Source organism: Diplotaxodon limnothrissa, linkage group LG4 (genome assembly GCF_057381915.1).
Source record: "Diplotaxodon limnothrissa isolate DT_005_m linkage group LG4, D_limnothrissa_male_GT1.1, whole genome shotgun sequence".
NCBI lineage: Eukaryota > Metazoa > Chordata > Actinopteri > Cichliformes > Cichlidae > Diplotaxodon > Diplotaxodon limnothrissa.
Window position 1 is genome coordinate 23837577 of NC_140599.1, and position 25601 is coordinate 23863177.

Sequence of the window (25601 nt, forward strand, 5' to 3'; positions counted from 1 at the left end):
ATCAAAACTGTTTTTTCAGCATTTTCCGTTTCTTGACTTGTGTACCGGTAACTGTTTCTTTTTAGTTTATACCGTCGACACTGTGCCCTCGGTGAACTAGAAGACGATTCGATGTGAAAAATCTAACAGGGAGCTCTCTCCAGTCTACTACTTTACTAACCTGATTGAAGTAACAGCTACAGAAAGATGTTTGTCTAATTCCCCTGATAGTCCCAGCTTCATCAGAGGGAACAAAAGGGGGCTTGACTGACCCAGTAGTTACTGTTGTGAACCGGCCACTCAGAAAAACTTCTCCAACAGTGTATCTAAAAGTGTAATGCAAACGATGGTGCGACATTTGTAGTGAAAACTCAGAACTAAAGCTTAGAAACGACCAGACTCTCTCCCTCTTCTGCTACCGATTTCCTACTGTAGCTTTAAATTAAAAAATAAAAGGCAAGATGGAAAAAACTTGACTGACTCTGTCTTTGATAAATACTTGCTGAAACTATGATAATGCATATATTGAGGGTATTTTTTTTTTAAGTTTTTTTTTTTTTTTTAACTAGCTACCAAATGTTTTAGGACAAGTAATTTAGCATAAAAGATATCAGGGGTTGTTTGGCATAGAAGTAGCTGGCGGAGTGTGTTGGTGAGAAGATTCAAAGAGGAAGGAAAAAAGAAAGAAAAGAGATTCAAAATAAACAGTTATTGTAGTATAAGAAAATACTTCTTTACAGTAGATACTAGATAATGAAAAAAGGTCTGCACTGCTCCTCGCCTCGTCTGCAAATGTTTGTTTGTCCGTTTGTGCAGGCCACAGAAGATAATGGTCAGTTTAGGAAAAAGAGGTGTAAGGCAAACTGTACCTTCTCTGCTGAGAAATATACATGATTTACAGTATGGAAGTAGCCCCCCCCCCCGAAAAAAAAAAACACCCCAAAACAAAACAAAAATGTAATCTTTTCACTTACAAGAAACAAAACAGAACACATAAAGATCAGTCTTCTTCACCAACTCAGACATCTGGCAGTTCTCTCAGTGTCTCTGCAGTCTGTCTGAACGTTATCAGTGGGATGTCTTCACGCTTGTGGTTACCGTTGTACCCACAGACACACACGCACACACTGTAAAAACAAAGTGTGAAAAAGGCAGCGCTGCCATCAGGGGTCCGCTTTTTTCCTGTTACGCGATATCAGCCAGGTAATGCTAAATATCCAGGAAAACGACATCCAAAACTAAGCGACTCGTCCCCGTGTGATGTTTGTGTGTTCAGTCCACGTGGGCAAACCAAGCTGTGACCGCCCGTCCAGTGTTTGTACTCAGTCTCAACAGGGCCCGTCACATATACGTACAGTCCGTGTCCCTCTCTGCTGCATGATCTCCACATTCTTACTTTAGAGGAGGTTTACATCTTTTTTCTCCCTTTCTTTCTTTTTTCTTTCTTTTTTGCAGTTTTGTTTCAGTTGCTCTTCTTCTCAAAACAGGTTCTCCTCAAAGATAGCCATTAAGTCACTTTGGAAATTCATGTCAATAGTCGCTGCCATCTGTAGAGAGAGAAGAGAACAGCCATTATTGTTTATGTTCAAACAGTTCACTACCTTTTGTTTTACATAGCTCAAGACCCCCACAGATCCCAGAAGGGTTAAACCTAGAAAAATCATCTCACCGCTTCCCGCCTCCTTCTCTCTTGCTCTCGGAGGCGGGCCCTCTCTCTCTCTTGGTCTAACTGGTTCTGTGTGGTGAGCTGAGGCGGTGTGGGAGGTTGAGGAGGCTGCTGAATGGCGGGAGGCTGGGACTCCTGCTGCACCGACTGCTGCTGCTGCTGTTGCTGCTGCTGATGTTGTTGTTGTGACGGGGCTTGAATGTGTGGCTGCTCAAGACGTCTGCGAGGCTCATCGTGCATCCTTCTGCTTTGCTCCATGACCTCCTCTTCATCCCGACCTCTGGAAAGCAGAGCAACAGCCATCAGTCAAACGCTCAGCATGTTGCTGAAGGGGGTTCATGGCTGCATAAGCGATGTCCTCACATATACATGTGGTGCCCTGCTGGACACTTAAAGCCCACAAAAACAGGATCATCACAAAGATTACTACAAAAATGTATTTATTTTTAAAAAGAGGGTGTTAGGACCCTTATTATTTACTGGACTATTCCTAATTCATGAGCAGTTCAACATCTACAATAGATGAAAAATTAAAAGCTCGTTCAGTGGCCTCTTGCATGAAAAACATCAGACAGAAGTGGAGGGTCGACAGGCTCATGATTAATGATATTCCATGATAACCTTGTCAGATCTGATCATTTTTAAATCAATTTCCTCTGCTACTGTGCCCTTTCAGTACACTTTAATCTCTGTGGCTGGTGCAGTCACAGAATATGACCACAAGAGGGCATACGATATCTTTAAATCCAGGAATTCACACTGTGTATTAAACATCAAGCAGCTCAAACAGATATTTGCAGTCATTCAAATTCATTGAATGACTGCACATTGCTATACACAGTTAACTATAATATACTTTATATTATTCTGTCATGACTTTTTCAAGCAGATATACAATAAATACGGGACACGAATCTCCTCAATCACTGCTGCTTTTTGCCCCTTTTGTATTTGTTACTGACGATCTCACCGTAGTTTGTCTTGCTCTCTGCGTAGCCTGTCTTTTTCTGCCTGCTCAGCTTGGGCCTTCAGGGCCTTCTCCCTCTCCTCTTTCTCCCGAGCAGCACGACGGAATTGTTCAAAACTGTCACTCGAGGATTTCACTGCCGATAAGGGCGTAGACGTGGATTTTTGTGCCAAACTGGCCCACGAGCCCATATTCTTCAGTTTCACATCCTGAGGAACAGACACAGAGAGATCAAATCAAAAATTCTGGTAGGTGGAATCCTTTTGGGCTACAATCAGATGTATATAGAGGTATGAGTTACTTTTATAAACTGACTCTTGCACCCACCTGTACCTTTTTGGGGGCAGAAGGAGCCTTGGACTCCTGCTTGAACTTCTCCTTATCTTGCAAAGAGGTGGGTGGCCCACTGGGCTCAGCGGAGCGGATAACAGGTCGCGAGCCTTCCATGGACTTCACATCTGCTCAACACAAGAAGAATCAATATCCTGCACAGTTTCTTAATTCTTAATTTCATTTTGGGGGGAAAACATTAAGGAGAAGTAGTTAGGGAGCTCTTACTCTGTTGGCTGTGGCTTGGTTGACAAGGCTTGCTCTCAGGATGTTTATGATGATCTGGTCTCATTGCAGGATTAAATGGCTCCCCTCTCATCACTGGTGATGGAGGAAGTTTCTCCTCTTTTAACACACCTTGGGTCCCAGGGGCCCTTTGCTGCATGGCAATCAAATTGAATCAAAGTCAGACCTTATTCGAGCCTCGAACTCTGCCTCAGTTAAAAACAGTTGCCAACCTGACAGAAATGTTCTCACCTTTTTAGGCTGCATGTTGTGAGGTGGAGACTGGTGCGACACAGGTGGATACTGGGGAAGTTGGGGAGAATTCATCATGAGAGGGGATGGGTTGTCTCTCATATGACCTGTAAACAGTAGAAAGGGAAATAAGATGTCTGCAAACATGATTCATTTGGGAAAAAAAAAAAAATCCAGGTAACAAAATATATTTCTGTCCTATTTCATTCGACCAACCTGTGTTATAAGGGTCAGGCTTGGTCGGGCGAGGGGAGGGCTGCTCTTGCTGCTGCTGCTGGATAATCTGTTGTGTTTTATTGGTGGGCATGGACGCTTTGTGTTGTGTTCCCTGGGACTGAGGAGGGAGTATGGGACAATGTTGGTAGTTCACTTGCTGCTGTTGTGGTTGCTGTTGTTGCTGCTGAGTATGTTGCATGTGGCGGGCCTGGTGTAAGGGCATCTGTTGGGACAGCGTCTGATGTGACGGGGCTGACTGAGCCTGGGACTGAACAGGGTGCTGGGCAGGAGCCAAGGTAGTCTGAGACGAAAGCTGAGATTGTGTCTGAACAGACTGCAGGAGTGAAGTCTGTACTGGTTGTTGCTGCTGCTGACGAGCCTGCTGGGTCTGACGCGGTTGCTGAAACTGCGGTAGGAATAACTGGTTAATTGGCGTTGTAGACACTGGCTCTTCATCATCCTCCAGCAGCATCTGGGGTGGCTGAGAAGACAACAAGCCTTGGGGTGTGAGTGTTGGGGGGGATATAGGCCGCTGGTGCAGAGGCTGAGTAGAGTGAAGAATCTGTGAGGGGAGTTGGTGCTGTTGTGGCAGTGGTGGTGGTGCTGTTGGCTGGGGCTGAGGCAGAGGCTGAGGCTGGAGCTGCTGCAGAGGTGGCTGCTGCTGCAGAGGTGGCTGCTGCTGTTGCTGCGGCTGCTGAGGTGGCGCTGGTTGCTGAGGGGGTTTGGGATGAAGAGGGGCTGCCTTGTGACTGGGCCGAGAAGGCTGCTGAGGCATGGAACTGTGTAAGGCTAAGGGTAGAAGACGCAAAACTTTATTAGCGTGAATTTGTTGGCAAAAATACAATTTTTAGTATATGTGCTCTATTAGAACATAGGTTTAATAGGAAAAAGGTGAACTAGTGGTCATTTTGTAACCTGCATTACAACTGTAGGATTCCGTAGAGGAGAAATGCAGTTGTAGCTTCAAAAGCAATAGCAACCTAGGTAGTTATCAGGACTAGAGTCATCAAACAATTGGCCTCTGCATAAAACCTTACCTGGAGATGGGAGGACGGAATGCTGGTTGAGGAAAGGATGTGTCTCAGGGGACACTGGCCCAGCAGAATGAGTGTTGAGGTGAGAAGGTGCAGGTGACGAGGATGCGTTGCCTGTGTGGTGGGACATGTGCATGATGGGCTGACCAAAAGGTGGCAGGGAGTCAAAGCTCGTCTCCAGTAACTGAGAAGACTCGAGAGGAGCAACAGAGGGCGCCATGAAGCCTGCAGGAGATGGCTGGTGGTGGTGATGGTGCTGCTGTTGCTTCATCTGACTGCTGGACTGAAGGCCTGCAGCTTGAGACTGATGTGTAGCCTGAGCGGGTAGAGTCTGAATATGAGAATGTGTCTTCCCCTTCCCCTCCTTTACAGCATGGTTCTTCTTTTTCGGCTGTTTTATCGTTCCTGGGAAAATAAACATGTACAAACATAAACATTTCATACTTTTCTCTTTTTTTTGGGGGGGGGGGGGGGGGGGGGAGAGATTATGTAAATCTGAATGCTCATATCTGGAGTAACTCACCTGGCACCTCCACTTCACTGTCTGAGCTGGAGCCACTGCTGTCTGAAGAAGATCCGGTCTTTTTAGAGGTAGCCATGGGCTCCATAGTCTTATCAACTACAAAACAATGCACATGTTCATACATTTCCTGATTTCATAGTGATGGTAAATGGCAGAATTCTGAATGTTTTCTGTCAAGACTAAGTATTTTTTTTTTTAAATAGATTTGGAGTTGGTTCCGATGTTTGTTTTTACTATAATTCATACACTGGCTTACCTGAAACCCTTTTCTTCTTGCGGAGGCAGGAAGACACATATCTCTCTAGTTCACGCAGAGTGGAAGGCTTTAGCGTCTCAAAGTCAATCTCAATCTCATCAGGGTTTGAATTTTTGAGTGAGGGCTCTCTGGACTGGATAATGTGTACTACACGGCCAAGCTTGTCACCAGGAAGCTTGTTGATGTCCAGGCTTAGCTGCCTCTTCTCCTCATAGGTCATAGGTTTGCACTTTTCCCCTGTAACTGATGACAGAGTGGCTCCCAGGTCATCTTCCAGACTAGGAACAGGCTGCAAGCTGGCAGGTTTCATCGTCTCCTTTTTGCTACAGAGGCAAAACACAAAAATTTACCAATGCTGACTAAGCTCTAGTAAATCAGTCACCTTTTCGAAATGGTAAAAACAGAAAATACATACCTACAGCTAATCAGTTACAGCTGGAGACTAAAACTCTTAACATGAATAAAACTGTCCACTCAAAGTTACCTAATAAGCTGGATTACAACAATCAACAATTAAGACTCATAATTTATAAGAAGATAAACTATGTAATAAATGTCATAGGATAACCAAGCCTCTTGGCATTTATTGAAAACATAACAATAAGCTGTATATAAAATGAAGAAAGGGTAATTAACAGATTGTGAAATGTCAGGCTGACTGCTTTATAAAGGTTTTGTTCAAGCTTTAGGAGACCGCTTAATACCCACCTGGGTTTCTTCTTGGGAACAATCTCTTTGTTGTTATTGTTACTGGTCTTAATCTTCTTAGACGGCTGCGAAAGAGGTGTAGCATCCTGGATCTCATCGACAGGCATGCTTCCTTTCCTTTTATGCTTATCCTTTTTCTTCTCTTTCTTTTCCTTTTCTTTTCTCTTTGGTTTGCTGGCTTGTGGTTGGGAGAGGGCAGCCAGCTGCTCGTGGACAGCCTTCAACTGCATACAGAAATTAGATCAGTTGTCAACAAAAGTTTTCAGGGTGTGGACAACAACTCAACTGAATTTTCTTAGACAACCGACCTGTTCCTGTAACTCTGCCAACCTCTGGGCTCTTTCCTCTTCAGAGTCATCAGTGGAAGACTCAGACTCAGAGGATGAGTCACTGGAGCTGTCCGAAGATGAGGCGACGTGGGCCAGAGGAGGCTGAGGCTTAACAGGGGCAGGGTGATGAAGTGCAGGAGCTGGGGCAGAAACTAAAGGCTTGCTCTCTGGTTCATCTGGCATCTTGGCAAAGCGCATTTCAAAGACATCCTACAAATGAAAAGAAGCAAGCATACTATCAAAATTGGTGTTTTACACACACATACATTAGTTGGGCAGGATACTAACATATTAATGACTTCTGCTCCCTGTTCAACTGCAGCATGTGAGACTTGATGATTTATTGCAGTGTTATTTTTTATTTGCTTTTTTTTTTTTTTGCAGAGGAGCCCTGTATAAACTAGCAAATAAATCAAATAATTCCAAAACAAAAAATTAAATTCAGTAGAATGCAATCAGAGATCAGAACGGCAGCAAAACAGCCTCCCCTTATATTGGATACTTTAAGGCTAGTAAAACTCTACATAGATCAACTTTTTGCCTTGCATCTTTTTTAAAAATGTAACAATAGCATGTACGTACCTGTAGTTTGCGAGCCATGGCTACCACCTCATGGTCTGGAGGATTATATTTGTAGCAGTTGGAAAACATTAATCGCACATCAGCAGCAAACTCCTGGGGATCCCGGTATTGCCTGTTCTCCAGCTTGGCCTATTAAATACATCAAGGGTATTAATTACTTGCCATCAAAAAATGCCCCCTGTTTAGTTTCTCTGAAAATATGTGTTTTCTGCACACCTTAATGGTGCTGAGGTCCATTGGATGTTTGATGATATCATGATAATCATGTAGTCCCAGTGCATCCACATCAACTGGTTTGTAGAATGGCCAGGCATAAGCAGCATGTTTCTTGGACAGCATCTCTCTAACCAGACTGGCGCAATACCCCAGCTGGTCCTGTGGTTTGGGGCTATGACCTCCACTCGGTCCGCTTAGTCCCATCCCCAAGCCTATGTGATGCTGAGAGTCTGGAGCGTCCTTTTTAATCTTCGTAGGCCGTGCGCTCTCTCGCCTGGGTAGTGTCTTCCCAGACTTAGATTCTGCTGGCGATGACTCACTCAGCTGGTCATTTGCAGTAGGCGTTGTAGTGTCTGCTTTCCTTTTTTGGCTCTTTCTTGGCTGGATAGCAGTAAAACAAGAAAGGGAATTAAGCAGTTATTATATCTTATCTACATATGTCTGATCCAAGCATGGTCAAAGATGAGTCTTCATGCCCAAACATTCATCCATTTGTCAAGTACACTCACTTTGGTCATGGTCATGGAGGTCTGCAGCATGGGGGCAGTGCTCTGGATTGTTGCTGGGGGAAGAGAGGTCTGGGAAGGGGGAGGCACAGAAGTCATTACAGGAACTTGAGGTGGGCAGTCTGACTGACCCAGGGAGAATGGCGCTCCGAGCTGTGGTGCATGGCTGGATAACGCTGGGGGCACATGGCCTGCCAGGGCCTGCATCAAAGGCTGGGGAGGTAGTGAAGGCGGACCCTGCACTGGTCCTCGAGTTTGGAGCCCTGTTGGGAGGGCTGATAGGCCACGTGTTTGAGGAGTTGTTGACAAAGGATCCATAATGGCCCCGGGTTTCAAGTTTAGACCTGGATGTGAAAGAACAAAACGGTTGTTTTCTCATGAAAGTTTTAGATTAAAAACTCTTCTTGCATATAGAATCAGAAACAAATATCAGAGTTTTGCACACTCTCTCTGGTCTTTATAATAATGTAGACCAAAGAAATGCCTATCCATGTGCACACCGAAATGTGCAGCCACACTGAAGTCAAATAGGGGTAACATGATTACTCAGAGGAAAGAAAAATGTTGATTCATTGAGTGCCTTTTTAAAAGGTGCATTTTCTCAATCCTTTAATATAACTCAACTGAAATAAATAAATAAAGAACCCTAAATATACAATCTTAAAGAGGAAAAACTAGGAATACATGCTAACTGGTAGAAATTAATTTTAGAGACCCATACCTCCCTCTCTCCGGCCTCGGCCACGTCCCTTTCCTGTCATGACAACAATCTCAGTTTCTTCCTGTGGCATTTCTGAGACTTTCTGGAGGAAAACCTTCTCTAGAGCCTCAGCCATTAACACTATATCATCGCCAGGCTGCAAAGGGAGAAAAACAGTCTTAGTTCAAGTGGAACAACTTCAGAATTATTGCAACGTTATATTGATAAGGCTCTGTTGTACAACTATGTACCTTGTTGTATATGTAGCAATTGGTAAACATCGTGTTGAAGTCTTGGATACATTCTTGGGCATTCCAGTAGTAACTGTTCTCAAGCCTTTTCTTGATTGTTCCCATGTCCATAGGGGTTTTGATTATTGTGTAGTAGTCCTGAAATGGTTACAAATAAGTTGGTCAGAAAAAACTCAAGTGGAAACTCTTCAATGCAATCTGGTTCTTTACTAAAGTGAACCCCTTAACACCTCCTGTATTATATTTGGCACTTTTATATCATCATTGTCAGCCCCATCACGAAAAACCAAAATAAATTGCACAAACAAAAATTTTTTATTTAACTAATTTTAAAAAATGTCAGAAGGTTCAATAAATGTTCAATTTCTGGCAAACATTTCATTATTGTGGCTTGAGAGATGACTGATAATTAATGATAATAATAATAATAATAATAATAATAATAATAATGGATTGGATTTTATATAGCGAGATGCATATCATTAAACATGATTACTCAGGGCTTGGAAAAAATGTGGATTCATTAAACTTAAAAAAAGAAATGGCTTTTCAATTGGATGATAAATGTAATTAGATTGAAAAACAAAATAAATAAATCAACATAAATGAGTCTGCCACAGTTTTCTGGGGACTAAATTTAGATCTTTATAGAGGTGCAAAAGGAGAGTGGTGTGCTGAAAGGCAAAGCAAAAGAATAGCATACAACACAGTAACTGTTTAATCCCAGTTATCTTGCTCTGATTGTTTTGTGGAAGCCAAAATTGTAAATTAAATTTAAATTCCATTAACTACAGATTATAACAGCTGAGGATGATATAATGTGCGTGTGTCTAATATGACTTCATACTGTGCAATGACAAATGCAACAATCTAAATGATAAAATAGAAATAGAAAAAAAGAGCCCTGCTATTCTCAATCTTGCATATACATGCAGAGAACAGCTCTAGTCAGTTTGCCTGCATTTATAAATCATAAAAAAGTACAAATAAGTAAATACAGGACATTAGATTGTGTAGAAGCTGGGCTGATCTATGAGACATCTACTCAGTCCATGAAATCTTGGAGAAATCAAGCATTTTATGTTAAAACAAAGCTTACAGGCAGGTTGAGTTTCAATGCATCCACTGGTGCATGAAAAGGCCAGGCAAACTGGTGCTTCCACAGGGTTTTCACAACCACTTTCAGCAGGTACTGTAGCTGATTGGTCTGGCGCTTTGGCCTGTTGGGATTGATGTATTCTGGGGGTGGGGGGTTACACTGTTGCTGAACCTGCCCCTGGCTGCTGCTGCTGCCCGACATCTGCGCTGTGTCCAGGCCGTCACCCATTCTGATAAGGCAGGACCTGGGCTCGGGCCCTGGAGCTGAAGCAGGGGCAGGGGTAGAGGTAGTGGTGTTGGCAGGACACCAGTTTAATCTTGGCCCCGGCACAGACTCCACTGACAGAGCACTGCTGATCCCATTGCACTCCTCACTGGACTCTCTAAAAACAGAAAAGAAGAGTAATTAGCAAAACTATAAACAAAGTCTTTGCTAAACTAATGATTTTTGTTACACAGCCAATAACATTTTACATTTCAACGCAAAGTTTAGTTAGACCCCTTATACCATGTTTACAATCAAATAAATAAAATAGCTGCAAGGCTAGTGGTATACCGGCCATTTAATCACAACACAATGAGTTAGTTTCTTCTATCAGTTGAAAAAATGTCCACTTTGTCAGCTCTGATTGTGAGTAGAGGATGAAACATGCACTGTAATGTTTACACAGTCATATTAAAAATAAGACAAAGTTCCCAGTGATGATTTCATTCAGAAAATCTGGCCTTGAACCAGAACACACTGTTGGCGGGGTGAATTTTTTAAAGATCCTTCATAACTGAATATGTTAAATACTTTATCTACTTTGGTATAATAGGGAAGAATTAGTATTAACTGTAATTAAATGCTATGACAGACTTGGTAACATGGAAAAAAGCAAAAGTAGTAACTGGTGTTGCAGATGTACATTAAACTGAAGCTCTCCCTGGCTTCCAGTCTTTGTTATATAGATACTTTTGGCTAGTTTAAATGTACAAATGATTACAGAATTATAAAAGCCTTCAAAGTAAGACTACACAATCCTCATATTTAAATAGACTGTGAAACGCGCAGTTCAACCCTGAAATGCAGAAGGTTTGCCTTCAAAGTATTGCAACAATGTTTCAAAACGTCTAACTTTTACTTTAATTTCTGGTTCGTGTCACAATTTTTCACAAGTTGTGCTACCACTCAGCAAGCAGTTAGCAAGTATTTACAGACAAAAATTAATAACAACAGCCAACTGTGGAAGTCTTCTGGCTACCAAAGCAATTATTCAGTTTTCTTTGCATTCTTTGCAACCCAGCAACAATTAGAAAACTCCAAGAAGCATTGCCAGCAATGCATGTTTTTCCTTAGCAAAGAGTGGTTGTATCGTGTCCAATATGGCAGACATTCTTAAGCCATCTTCTAATGTTGTCAGGATATATAAATCTCATATGAACTAACGTGGTTAAAAAGTAATAAACAAATGTTAGAAGTACCCTTCCTTTAACTTAATGGTATCATCTTAATAAGCTACACCATATGATTGTTACAAATGCATATACAGTTTAATATGGATTTGCACCCTTCCTTATCCCGTACCACCATCAGAATCAGAATACTTTATTGATCCCTGGGGGAAATTATTTAAAAATACAAGTCACCATCCACACATGGTGAGGGGACGGGTTGTGACTAGAGTTTTGTCCAATGTGAGAGTTACTGTGATATTATACTCTGATCTAGGGGTACTGTTCACAGTAATACCGGAATAATGTTAGGCAATGATAAGAAAATGAAATATCGCGATAGAATATGGGTAAACGCGCATGTGCAGTGCCTTTGTTTTAATACGCGCATGGTGGAAAAAGCATGGCGGCAACGGAGAATGAGAAGGGCGAAAGCGGATTGTTGAATGAAACAGATGAACCAAAAATGGTGCAACTTCAGTGGTATGGAACTGGTTTGGCTTTCGTCCATCAGATACACACCAAAGCACATTTTTTGGTAGAGCATGCAAGCAGGCCGTTTTTATTACCAAACTGTTTTTATGTGGTACATGCTGCTCAAAAATCTGTCAAAAAATGTTTTAGTACGACTTTGCTAAGCTACGAAGCCGCACCGCTTCATGGATTGTTGGAGCATTATGGCTACCGTAGTCAGGAACCTCGCGGAGTGATACGTACTGTGCTTCAACATAATATTACCGTATTGTGTGTGGATAACCTCTTTTTAAATTTTGTGGATATCCTGAGCATAACCAGGTATAATATGTCGGCCAGTTTCCACTGGAAATGCCTTTTGGTTAAACTGTCAGCAAGAAATTTGCATTTGCACTGTTAAATTTGTATATAGCTTTAATGCACATAAAAAACAGCTGCTTGTTTAAGTGAAAATACATTGATGGGGGGTTTTTTGCACTAATAAAGTTGCGGAGTTGTAAAGTATTTTGTCTTGCGTCAATTATATCGTCAGTGATATCGTTATTGCAAATTTTCAAATGTATATCGTGATAAATATTTTTGGCCATATTGCCCTGCCCTACTCTGAACTACCCAGACACAGAAAATTGCACCTTTTTAACCTGGCACAGTTCTTGCCTTTTCTTTTGCTCTATTATTTTCTCACTTTTCTTTGTATCTATTTTTGAGGTAGATAAGTAAATTGTCCCTGACTATATGTAACCATGGCAGCAACAGACGTAATGTAAAATACACCTAGATCTGCAAATCATTGACTAATCTACTGGGGATTTTGTCAGCATAAGAATTGACCACATGATTTAATTTCCTTTATGGTTTCAAACTGTTAGTTCAGTGAGTATTATGACATAGTTCCACCAACTCACAAATTTTCCTCTCAACCGAAAGAAGAAACACTACTCAAATGAAAACCAAAAACGAACTGTCTGAATTTTACCATAACAGTTTCTCTATCTGTTAATAGAAATGTTATTTCCAAAAAGATATCACAATCAGATGCATTAACTCATGATTGATCATAGAAAGTGTATATTATGGCGTACTATATAAAATAAGAACCGTCTACTGATGTGAATTCAATAAAAATCATAAACTGTTTCAGTTTTGTTTGTGTGTGTGTGTGTTGTTGTTGTTGTTGTAGTAGATCTTTTGTTCCCACTCTGTCTCAAGACCTGGGAGTGCTTTTGGATGTGAGTGGGCAGGGGGTGGAGAGTAGAGGAGAATTAGCGTCATCTGGCAGCCGAGGGACTGTGTGTTCCACCGCACGCTCAGTCCTACATAATGTACTCTCTCCCAGGCAGTCAGGGACATTACATTCAAATTACACACAAAGGCTGTTAAGACAACAGTCCAACTAAAAACCAATCTAGACTAACAGAGTAAAAATACAACAGCAGCAGTATTCTGGGGGAAAAATACTGATCATCAGATTGTGTATTCAAGCTTTCCAGTCTGATACTCTGAAATCCGCCTTCAAAGATAAACACATGCACACACACAACTATATGGATCTGTGACTAATCTCATTCTTGGTGAGTCACTTTCTGAGAAGGAGGAAGCAGTTTGCACACCACATGATCACTGCCCCCCCCCCCGAGGCACTAAAGCACAGTGGAGAATCTGAATAACTGCCAATATGTTGAATGACCACAACCAATAACACATAAAAAAGAAGCAGTACTGGTCCAGGTGATATGGTACATTTGTAGCTGGAGGCAAAAGTACCATACCCTGTGAATAAGACCAAATAAAAACAAATTTAAAATAAACAAAGCCACAGAACTTGTCTAGACTCAGCACACCGATGTGCAAATCAAGCCAAGCAGGGATTAATTTACTAAACACTAAAATACAATTTGTTTGTCAAATGATCAAAAATAATATGAAAGGTTGTGGTAGACAATACACGATAAAACATTATATCACAATATTCAAGGTCATCTCCAAAAATGACACCTGTGATGATGCAGATACAACTTGTGCACCGCACAACTTGCAGAACACATTTTTGTGTTCTGCTTTAGTGATTGTTGGACAAATCATCCTTTTTGTGCATGATTTCAGTCTACTGACTATCAGATGCCATTCCTGACTAATGATGGAAACCAGAACGAAAATCTAACTTATTGTCATGGATATTTTGTACACCAAAAGCACATGCAAGCTTTTTTTCTGCACTTTCTACACTGTGCTCAGAGAAAATAATGTTGCAATGATGCTGAAAACCTTTGGAGACCTCTCTCGCCTCTCTTCCCCCAAGAAAATTATATGTAAAAGTTTGCAGTTATTACAGCATTATAAATACTGGCATAGTTGTAAAGACTATTATGTTGCTTTTTTCAGAATCTGTATTATCTTCAGCTACCGTACACTTTTATGTTTGCATCAGCCTTCATACAATCTCAATCAAAAGTTTAAGACCACTTGAAAAATTGCAAAAAAAAAAAAAAAAAAAAAAAAAAGCAAGAGTTTCCATGAGATGAGTGGGAATATTTCTCTAAGTGGTGAAGATGGCCGCACAAAAGGCATCTACTGTCTGGAACTGTTGTTCATTTTTGTAAACTTCCCCTGTCATCCATACCCGAAGGTTCTCAATTAGATTTAGATCAGGGGAACATGCAGAGTGGTCCAAAAGACTGATTTTATTCTCCTTGAAAAAGTCCCTTGTCCTGCAGGCACTGTGTACTGTAGCACTGTTAAAAAAAACCCAGGTGTTATCATACAGACGAGGGCCCTCAGTCATGAGAGATGCTCTCTACAACATTTAGAAATAACCAGCAGCTGTTTGACGGCCCTGCACCACCTGAAGTGCCGTTGTTCCACTGAAGGAAAAAGCACCCCAGACCATGGCGCCCCCTGAAATGTAGGGCGTAGAAAACATCTCAGGTGGAATCTGCTTTTCATGCCAGTAACGTTAGAAATCATCAGGACCATTCAAACGGTCAGTTCTGTGGCGTTCAAGAAGACACGGCCTTTGAAGATATTTTTTGTTTTTGAAGCCCTTCAGTTTCAGGTGCCGTCTGATGGTTATGGGGCTGCAGTCTTTACGGACAGCCAATTAGATCCTCTGGCTCAGTGCTGGCAAAATTTTGGGGGGTCTTCCACTTGACGTTTTTGTTCCATAACCCTTAGGGTCATTTAAGAAATTCCAGTAGACTGTGTTACTGCATCCCAGCTCAGCAGTAATGGCACATTGTGGGAGACCTGGTTTATATAGCTCAAAAACCCGACCACGTTCGAAAAGGGAACATTTTTTTGCTTTTGCCATCAGAACGTCATGACAGTGTGACTACATGACACAAAATGACAATGAAGCCTCATTTTTGCACAGATTTGGCCTTTTAAAGGCATGTGGTCTTAAACTTTTGATCAGCTGTAAAACAGCCTCTCTCAATGTTGTTTTTAATAAATTGCATGCTCAGAAAAATGTTTTGTCTCACTCCCATTTCTTAATGTTGCATGTTGAAACTCTGCTTGGAACCTTGTTAAGATCCAATCAAGCAAAATATGAATGTTTGCCATTTTTCAAGTGGACTTAAACATTTGACTGTATATGTCTAACTGACCTCCCTATCAGGGCTGAACATAAGCTATGATCACATGAACTCCACTCAATCTGAATTCGCTAGATGATCACTTGTTCTGTTGTCACGTTAAATCAGAACGATCTGACATCACACAGGTCAGAAGACAGTAAGCAGGTTAACAAAGGTTAATGCCCAATTTGACTGCATCCAGCATTTGCATGCATTCCTGTGAAATAGTGTCTTTGAAACCTAAAGGCTGCAGTGAAATTGGCTGAAATGTTTTGCCATCTTCATTTGCAGAACCATCTAGCTCAACAACATAAATGAAACACCATTTTAAAACATTGGCTGTAGTCTTAAATTTTTCTCAACAACACCTGGGAAAGTTTAAATCAGAATCAGAATACTTTATTAATCCCGAAGGAAATTAGTGCTGTCTACGACTATTTTTCTTTCCCTGTCTGGCTTTAAAAAACACAACAGTATCACTAGATGTGTAGAAAATCGCAAACATTAAAAGAAATATTTAAATCCGAAGACTGAAGATGCCTGGCAGACTAAATGTCACAGGAAAACAATTAGCCTAGTAAAACCAGAATAACAACATGTGGGTAAGTTATCTGGACATCAGAAAGATCATCTTAGATATCCTGTTCTGACTGTCATCATGACACATTTACAATCACTACTGTAAACAGGTGGGTGTTATGTATTTGACAATTTGCCAAAATATCTTCTCCTCTACATGCTAATAAATGAACATTAGTCTTATATTGTCTCATGACCTTTTTTGGATACTGTCAAGAACAATCAGTACAAATGTGTCTACTGAGAACAATATCATTCATGTTTATGTCAAACAGGTAAGTATGTAGATTTCTAGTTATTGCATTTTTTCCAGGCCTGAGCTTTTTGTCTACATCCTTACTTATTACTACAAGCGCATTATAATACAATGTTTCCAGGAGATGTTCTGAAAGCATAAATGTCATGTAGATCTCTTCACTCAAACATTGCAGAGAGCAACAAGCCTCATCTCTAGTGTTTTTAAAAGCTCCTTCATTTCACCTTTCTTGGCATCTCCAATTCACCTATATTGGTCAATTTACCTAATATTGAGCATTTTGTTATTTAATAACCGTGCAGTGATTTGGTTTTTGGCCTGCTGATCATTTGCACTAACAGAAACACAACATGGACAAGGTTTGCGGTCTTTGCAATTTAGAACACCATAAATGCTGTTGACAAAATACTTAGGAAGGAAACCTGTTAAACCTGTTCTGTCTGGTTCCCTTCATGTTTTAGGAAGTAACCAGTAAAAGTGAACCGAGTAAAATGAAACTTTGGTTTAATACATGTAAAAAAAAAAAAACTTTTCCAACTACATAACCGTCTTTAAAACATAAACAACATTAAACAGTTAAATAGTGTTTCCCATAGATTTATATTCAATTTATGGAGGTGAGTATTTGCATATGTGACCAGTGCAAACGGAGGTGCAGTCGCTCTCTTAAGTGAATTATCACTTCCGTTTACAAGTTTCTACGCCAAAAATAGGTGTAAAGTTATTCGTGAAAACTATGTAACTGAACAACATTACAGGCTATATATTCAGTGAGCCCCATCCTGTAGGTGAACTCCAGCTCCACAGTCTTGGACTGTAGTAGTGGTCATTCTGCTCTGCAGCCTCAGTGAGTTTGGTGTTGCAGCACTTGAATCAGTTTTCTACCTGTTACAGGTCCTTGTTAGACTGGGGTCTAGCTCATAACAGATCTCAAGAGCTGAACATGAACTGTAGTCCATGACAATTGAGTTGGAATCAGTCTAACTACAGGATGAGACTGCCACAACAGTGTCAAGCAAACCTGCCACTAGGATAAGAGGAAAGTGCTGAGAGTACCTGGTTATCAGCAACTTAACATTTAAAATATGAGCAAAGGAGATTCTCTACTAGTAAACTGATGAGTTGAGTGACTGTTCAATGTATTTGCAGAGTAAATATTTATTTAAAAATATGCTACATCAATTTCCCCCCATCCTTACTGTATATAAAGCCAATGACAGCACTCGCACAATATCTTCATGATGAGTGCCAAGTTTATCATATAAAAATGTAAATAAATACATCACTTTTATCAGTGACTATTTTTTATTGATATCTCTGTGCAGAGGGATTCCACTATTTCTCACAATTATTTGCGAAAGTTGTGGATCAGTCAGTTATGCTTTTCACATGCTGTGATGACACTTTTGTGTTATGCTGTAGACTGGCCAGAGGACACCATGACTTGAGGAACCCTCCGATCAGTACTCTCATTTGTATACATAAACATTCTAGCTTGAAAGTGGGTGACTAGAGTGCAGCATTTGAGGCTGATTCACAAATTTTTAGACTGACTGCGGCTTAAAGGGAACATTAGCCAATTCTCCATTAGTCTTCTCAAGGTTTCAGGGTTTTCCATTAGGTCATGGAACCTGGTTAGCGGGGTTCCAAGCGATCCAAAATGAAGTGACTGAAGATGTTACATGCCACCGATTGGCTGGTCAGTGGTGTCACTCCATGAGTCATGAGAGTGTCTCGTTCACAAAAAGCAAAACCGCCATTTTTGAAACCTGGCAATGAGGGAAATGGCTCCAAAAAACAGCGCCATGGTCCCAGAGTCTGACGAAAAGCCACAGACAGAGCGGTAGGTATACAGCTGCCTCGACATCCACCTTTTTTGTAGCATTCGTATCAGATATTAGAAAGTCACAAGTTGATCAGCAGCATTTATATGATTGACGATTATACACATTAGGTGGTATTCAATTGGGATGGAAAACCAGTCGATCCAAGTAGGTAAATGGAAAAGGGGCTATTGTGCGCAGGTGTACATATGCCTTGTTTTTGTGAGTGCCTTTTCCAGCAATTTCTTTTTGCCCTCACATGTTTTAATTTGGATGCTGCGCACTTCAAATAAATTACATGCAAGACAAAGTTGCTTGCTCAGATTTTCTTAATATTAAACTGCACAAATATTAGCAAGCACCAATTCACATTCAGTTTGTCTCTAAGAGAAACTTATATAACAAGTTTGAATGACCTGCTGTGATAATTTAACAGTAATATTTGCATCTAAGATCAAGGTTCCAAAAGTCCCCAACACAGGTCAAGAGGCTTGCTTCCTGTGGCTGCATGGTTTAGGCCTGGAATAATAGTTGACTTTTGACCTGGACCACAGACTGCTGTGGAATTTTTTTTTTCTTGAGAGGAAGTGGTTCTGGTTACTGGGGTGGGGGTTACAAATCTCAAGTGAGGATATCTAGTCCTACATATAGCATCACCGACTGTCCTACATAGAAGCAAAACACAATATAGCAAGACATCAGTGCTCCCTGTAAAAGTAAGCTATTAATCATTCATGTATAAGGTTAAGGGGGGGGGGGGGGCTGCCCCAGGAGTTCGAATGATGGCTTATGTTGTCTGAAAGCATGAAAATAAATAATTAATTGAACCACACTGACAAAGCCAACAGCACAATTTCCCTGCTTACACACCAGCCTTTTCAGCTCCTCTTCAGGGAGGAGCTCCACCCTAATGCTACTGTCTTGACAGTCAATTTTCAAGTTTGTACTGATTCCACCTATGTTTTTATTTCTCGGGTCGTTAACACTCTTGTTGCATATGTCCTTTTATTCCCCCTCTCCTTTCGACTGGTAAGACAAGAAATGTAAGTGTACTTTTGTTTTTGAAACTCAACATGGGTTTAGTCAGTTTCAATTTTAGCCCTTTCCACTAGTGCTTGCTTGGCTTGCCTTGAGTTGACTCAGTTTTTAGGGTTTTTCATTAGGTAGTAGTACTTGATACCTGGCCGGGGTTCCAAGCGCTCTGAGACAAAATGTGACATCAGCCTGAATGCCACCAACTGGCCAGTTAGTGGCGTCACTGATGAGTCATTAGAGCGACCCCTTCACAAAAATCAAAACTGATAAGTTTTTAAACCTGGCAATGAGGGAAATGGCTCCAAAAAACAGCGCCATGGTCCCAGAGTCTGACGAAAAGCCACAGACAGAGCGGTAGGTATACAGCTGCCTCGACATCCACCTTTTTTGTAGCATTCGTATCAGATATTAGAAAGTCACAAGTTGATCAGCAGCATTTATATGATTGACGATTATACACATTAGGTGGTATTCAATTGGGATGGAAAACCAGTCGATCCAAGTAGGTAAATGGAAAAGGGGCTATTGTGCGCAGGTGTACATATGCCTTGTTTTTGTGAGTGCCTTTTCCAGCAATTTCTTTTTGCCCTCACATGTTTTAATTTGGATGCTGCGCACTTCAAATAAATTACATGCAAGACAAAGTTGCTTGCTCAGATTTTCTTAATATTAAACTGCACAAATATTAGCAAGCACCAATTCACATTCAGTTTGTCTCTAAGAGAAACTTATATAACAAGTTTGAATGACCTGCTGTGATAATTTAACAGTAATATTTGCATCTAAGATCAAGGTTCCAAAAGTCCCCAACACAGGTCAAGAGGCTTGCTTCCTGTGGCTGCATGGTTTAGGCCTGGAATAATAGTTGACTTTTGACCTGGACCACAGACTGCTGTGGAATTTTTTTTTTCTTGAGAGGAAGTGGTTCTGGTTACTGGGGTGGGGGTTACAAATCTCAAGTGAGGATATCTAGTCCTACATATAGCATCACCAACTGTCCTACATAGAAGCAAAACACAATATAGCAAGACATCAGTGCTCCCTGTAAAAGTAAGCTATTAATCATTCGTGTATAAGGTTAAGGGGGGGGGGGGGCTGCCCCAGGAGTTCGAATGATGGCTTATGTTGTCTGAAAGCATGAAAATAAATAATTAACTGAACCACACTGACAAAGCCAACAGCACAATTTCCCTGCTTACACACCAGCCTTTTCAGCTCCTCTTCAGGGAGGAGCTCCACCCTAATGCTACTGTCTTGACAGTCAATTTTCAAGTTTGTACTGATTCCACCTATGTTTTTATTTCTCGGGTCGTTAACACTCTTGTTGCATATGTCCTTTTATTCCCCCTCTCCTTTCGACTGGTAAGACAAGAAATGTAAGTGTACTTTTGTTTTTGAAACTCAACATGGGTTTAGTCAGTTTCAATTTTAGCCCTTTCCACTAGTGCTTACTTGGCTTGCCTTGAGTTGACTCAGTTTTTAGGGTTTTTCATTAGGTAGTAGTACTTGATACCTGGCCGGGGTTCCAAGCGCTCTGAGACAAAATGTGACATCAGCCTGAATGCCACCAACTGGCCAGTTAGTGGCGTCACTGATGAGTCATTAGAGCGACCCCTTCACAAAAATCAAAACTGATAAGTTTTTAAACCTGGCAATGACAGAAATGGGTCTACACAAACCAGCATACTGGTCCACTGGCTGTGTTGCTATAAGGACACCAAGCATAAAAAGGTGGTACTTGACTGTAATGTAAAACAACCAAAACCAAGAAGAGTAGAGTCAAGCTCAGTACGTACATGTGGAAAAGAGGCACAAATATAGTTGTTATTATTTTGAAAGCACTGATGTGAAAAACTTTTATAAGGTAACGAGACATCCATGAATTAAGGGTGTTTCTGATTGTAAATCCCATCTTGCAAGGGCAAATACTTGTCCCAGTGGGCGTGCGATCACCACGTGAAATTTACAGGTGCAAACAGGGCTCAGATGGCACCAGACATGCACGCATCAGGCTGTGTACAGCAGCCTCATAGTGAGCAACAAAAAGCCAACTATCAAGAAAAGCACTAGAAGAACTTACAGTAAAATTATGCTTGATTAATAATAGTTAAGAATAAGATTGATTATAAAAATGTATGTATTAATCCTCATGGTACACCAGTGGAACAAGAAACATACCAAAATAAACTTGAAACGCTACAGCATATGACAGGAATTTCAATTTCAAGGTGTTGAAGCAAAGAAAAAACAAATTTTGCCAATGTTTCTATGGGAACAATTCAAGACTTCTTGGCCAATGCACTGTATTTTTACTCTTGATACCTCCAAATCCTAGTTTTCGATGACTATCAGTAACCACCCATAACCTGTGCTACTTCAGTTTCATCACATATGAAAGTCAAACAAAATTTGTCTTTGTTTACATTTGTTCTATGGAAATTTGAAACAAAAGTAATGACTTTTCAATAATTCAGTGAAAGGTCACACATATAAAAAAAATTCCCCCTGTGCTGATTATAACCGCTTACTACATGAGTCATACAGACTGACTCAAATAGACTAACCATGAGTCAGACACATAACAGGAAAAGGCAAGAATCATGTAGTCTCTTTTAAGTTAAACTTCCAGCTGGTTAGGATAAGCAAGCCAAACCCTGCCAGGAATCAAGAGACACACACGCGCGCACACACACACAAAACCCTACAGTCTTCCTCTGTACTCCCCCTTCCTCTCTCTCTCTCACGCCAGGAGGTAGGCTTCTGGCTGAAATCTAGATACCAAATACAATTCAGAATAAAACTGAAGACATATTTCTAAACAGGATTGAATTGCTGGGTCCCGTAAAACTCGTCTTTCTAACCACATGATAGTCCCAAGAACCATGACTCCAGGCTGTCCTTAGTGTTTTCTATTATACTTTTTAACCATGTACACAAATTTATAACATTTTGTAAATATAAGACTATAAAGACCTTCAGTGACTCAACAGAGTTTCTGAAGAAAAATGTAACATACTCTAAGTAACCAGATAACATTACCTTTTAACAGAGACTGAATGCGCAATTTTTTCCAGAAGTGTATCCAGTATTTGGAAATCCAGTAAATCGTTTGATTTGGCATGCATCTTGTAATCCATTTACGAACTCCTCTAAACAGAAAGAGAAAGCAAAAACCAAAACAGGGCACGGAAGAATTACAGAGAAGTTAGTTTTTCCCTTTGTTCAATCCAAAAAACATAATAGATTTATTCTTCAGGCTCCAGTATGTATTATAAAATCCCACAGAACACGGTGAGTAATCCGTAGTGTAGTCCAAGTGTAGTTTGAGGGTGGCTGTTCCAGGAAAAAGAGGCCCCAGCCGGGAAAGAGTAGGTCCAGGCGGGAGGACAGGCTGCTGGAAACCTACAGCCGGCAGGCTGTGTTAGCTGTGTGAACCGGTCCTCTCTCTACACCATCCCCCTCTCAACAGTACAACAGCCCAGTTGCCAGAGGCTCTTCGCTCCATTGTGTGTCCTCTCCAGGGCCTCCCCAACTTAAATAGTCACAAACAGCAATCAAGATGTATACGAAACTGAGAGGGGAAGGTGAAAGAGAGGACTGAGCTCTGATAAGATCCAGAAGAAACACTTTTTCGTCCAGGTCCCGCTCTCACCCTCTCTAACACAGGCAGGCCAGCATGCAGTTACTCAACAGTAAAAAAAAAATGGCTCAACTGCTTCCTCATTCAGCAAGCCTCAGCCCACACACTCCTCCCTCCCTCTCTCTCCCCCTCCCTCTCTCTCTTACTCCTACGTGTTTTTTTCTTTTCACCCCTCCCCACTTCTCCATCAATGGCTTGAGGTCCATGCTCTCTCTCTCTGCCCCCTTCCATTACACCTTTAAGACCCCACCCCCTTCCTGTCTTTTTCTCAGTCCATTTCATCACGCTCCACCCCCATACAATCAGTCTCTTTAGAGTAATCTTGTATATGCCTTCCCCCACCAATCTAAGGGCTCACTTATCTGTAGTCCATCATCTCCTCGTCTAGCACACAGACTGATATCATGATGGGACTTTTTTTTGAGGAAAAATAACTATATTCGGCCAGATCTATGAGGCAGATTCAAGTTCCAACTGACTGCTTAAAACAGGAGATAAGTTCAAGCCTTGACTTAGTCATGAGTTTAAGTGCAGGATTGCAATCATTGCGTGGAAAACTTAAACTGCAAATATTGAGAGTATTACGTAATAATGTTTAGCATTCAAACATTGCATCATTGCAAAAAGTGGGCTGGCTCGCTGAAAAAGCTGTAAGGGTGGAAGTATTGGTGCATTCCATCTTAAGTCAGAAGTCGTATTTCTGGCACCCCACTCAAAAATTTCAACCGGAACACCTCAGACTTCTAACTGGGAGATTTAGAGTGGTGATTGTTAAATCACAGCCCCAACTTTACAATCCAATATGGCGGCAGTGCACAAAACATCTGTAAAACAGTGAAACATTTCAACTGTGTGGCTGTGCAATTGTGACTCATTAAATGAACCATATGCAGGACACTGCCCAGGCTCTAAATGGGATTTTATCACAATATTTAAAGAAAATTGGAAATAATAAAGTAGAAAAAAAATTAAGCTATGTTTTATGGATTGTAAGCAGCAGGATTTATACGTTGATGGATGAAGGGCAGCTAGCTTTTTCCCAGTAAAGGTTTGAATGGTGATTACAGGAACAGCGCTGTTGTTTTAGACACTAGAACAGGGATAGGCAACTCCAGGCCTCGAGTGCCGGTGTCCTGCAGGTTTTAGATCCCACCCTGGGTTAACACACCTGAATCAAATGATTAGTTCATTACCAGACCTCTGGAGAACTTCAAGAAATGCTGAGGAGTCATTTAGCCCTTTAAATCAGCTGTGATGGATCATGGACACATCTAAAACCTCCAGGACACCGGCACTCGAGGCCTGGAGTTGCCTACCCCTGCACTAGAAACACATTTTCTTTTACTCAACCTGAGCTCAACATCTCACTAACATTTCCACCTCTTTGCTCTTCATGGTGTGTAAACAGACTCCGACTCCATGTTAAACTACGGCACCGTCATCATGTCTCCTGCTGTTGGGTTATCAGTGTCAGTGAGCTTAATGTTATCAAATGTTTTACTCATACGCTGCTCCTAAATACGCTTCTATTGCAGTCTGTTTTTAGTCGCCAATGTGGATCGCATTTCCAACTCTGGTGCGGTATGGAGCCGTGTGTTAAATGAAGCAGCAAAGCAAAGAATTTGTGTCAAGAATTTTTTAATAATCAAATTATTAAAATTACTCGATGAATCGTTTGAGCCCTAAACACAGCCCTATCTATGAACATGCTGTAATGGTGTTTTTAAGCACAAAAAATAAATAAATACAAGAAAACAAGCGCTGTGCTATGCTGCAAGTGATGCACGAGAGCGAACAGCTCTACCTTGCTAAGGACTAAAATAAGGCATTTTTCCTTCTCTTCTGACTTTACTACTAGAACGTGTGTAAGCTGAGAGTGACATCACTGCCAGGTTTTAAAGATGTACAGTTGAACATGTGGATTTACAACTGACCTTGCTAAGGTAACCACTAATGAAGTGTAATGCTAACAACATCTATCCTTGGGATCCTTAGTATCATTACTGTTACCTGTCTAAGGTAAAGTAACATTCCCAAAGATGCATTTTTGGGCATCTGTCTCAAAATAAGTTTGAACCACAGATGTAACCTATATTGAAATAAGATGCTTGATTTGCAAAATATACAGTGCTGAGGTGCTAATGCTGACCAAACAACAAAAGAACAAAGAATGTTGTGGAGGAAAGAGAAAAGAAAGCTTAGGTAAATCTCTCTGAGGTAAGAATAGGATACAGGATATTATAAGACCTTTAGTTAGTGCGGCAAGAAGTATCTCCGGTAAAGTGAACGTGTGAGCATTTAAGAGGTTAAAACCCTAGACATGCACTTTTTTCCTAATTAATCTGATGGCATCTTAAAGTATCAGCTTAGTGTCTGAATCTGTGTTCTAGTCACTTTCCATTAGAAGCTGTAAATCTTCCTAACTGATCTGACCTAATATCATTTCACAAGCCTGAACGCATACAGTTATATTAAAAGATAAGCGGACACAATTATTGTGCACGTGCATGAACTGTTCAGCTTAGTAAAGCATGCATCACACAGCAAAAATGTGTGTCTAACACAATGACACTTTATCACACTAATTTTGTTTTTAATTTGCACTAAGATTATATGCTCATCTACACATTTTTATAATTCACAATCAAGAAGAGAACCTTAGTTTTCTAAAACTGGACTAGGTGCTGTAAACAACTCTTTCAGTATTGCTGAAGCAAATGCATATTCACACTATTGATATTTGATATTAGTGACAACAGTTAAACTTCACTAGTTCATATTGACAATGGCTGTCACAGATGCAAGTGTGACTAATATTGCAAACATACTGTGGCACTCTTAAATCAGTGACCTGGGTATGTCTGATTTCAGCTGTTAGGAGGACTGGCGTTATGTGGTCTATGTCTAATTGACAGTGTCGTGTGACCTTAACAGACTGGTGTAGCAA

General features: G+C 40.9%; 1 protein-coding gene across 2 annotated transcripts; it reads right to left on the reverse strand.

Moving 5' to 3' along the window:
• Positions 1-922: 922 nt before the first annotated feature.
• On the reverse strand, positions 923-22726 carry brd4 (bromodomain containing 4). Of its 2 annotated transcripts, none has more exons than XM_085351687.1 (19): positions 22054-22726; positions 9840-10221; positions 8741-8878; positions 8511-8646; positions 7793-8133; positions 7284-7664; positions 7068-7196; positions 6465-6695; positions 6157-6380; positions 5449-5771; positions 5193-5288; positions 4673-5074; positions 3636-4424; positions 3420-3526; positions 3171-3321; positions 2946-3070; positions 2616-2821; positions 1649-1925; positions 923-1526 (listed from the first exon to the last, which is right to left on the reverse strand). In XM_085351687.1, exons 1-19 carry the CDS (start codon positions 22149-22151, stop codon positions 1458-1460), a joined length of 4605 nt encoding a protein of 1534 aa, XP_085207813.1. In that variant the 5' UTR covers positions 22152-22726; the 3' UTR covers positions 923-1457. The 2 variants fall into 2 exon arrangements, with proteins under 2 accessions (XP_085207813.1, XP_085207812.1); XM_085351686.1 differs by having other exon boundaries at positions 2940-3070.
• Between the last annotated feature and the right edge of the window lie 2875 nt (positions 22727-25601).

Bases quoted from the DNA above. Each gene is read 5' to 3' on its own strand.
- brd4 (XM_085351686.1), bottom strand. From the start codon at position 22,151: ATGGATTACAAGATGCATGCCAAATCAAACGATTTACTGGATTTCCAA. The intron at 6,381-6,464 runs GTCGGTTGTCTA...TTCTGTATGCAG, and splicing joins TGGCAGAGTTACAGGAACAG to TTGAAGGCTGTCCACGAGCA. The intron at 1,926-2,615 runs GTGAGATCGTCA...TCTGCTTTCCAG, and splicing joins AGAGAGCAAGACAAACTACG to AGGTCGGGATGAAGAGGAGG.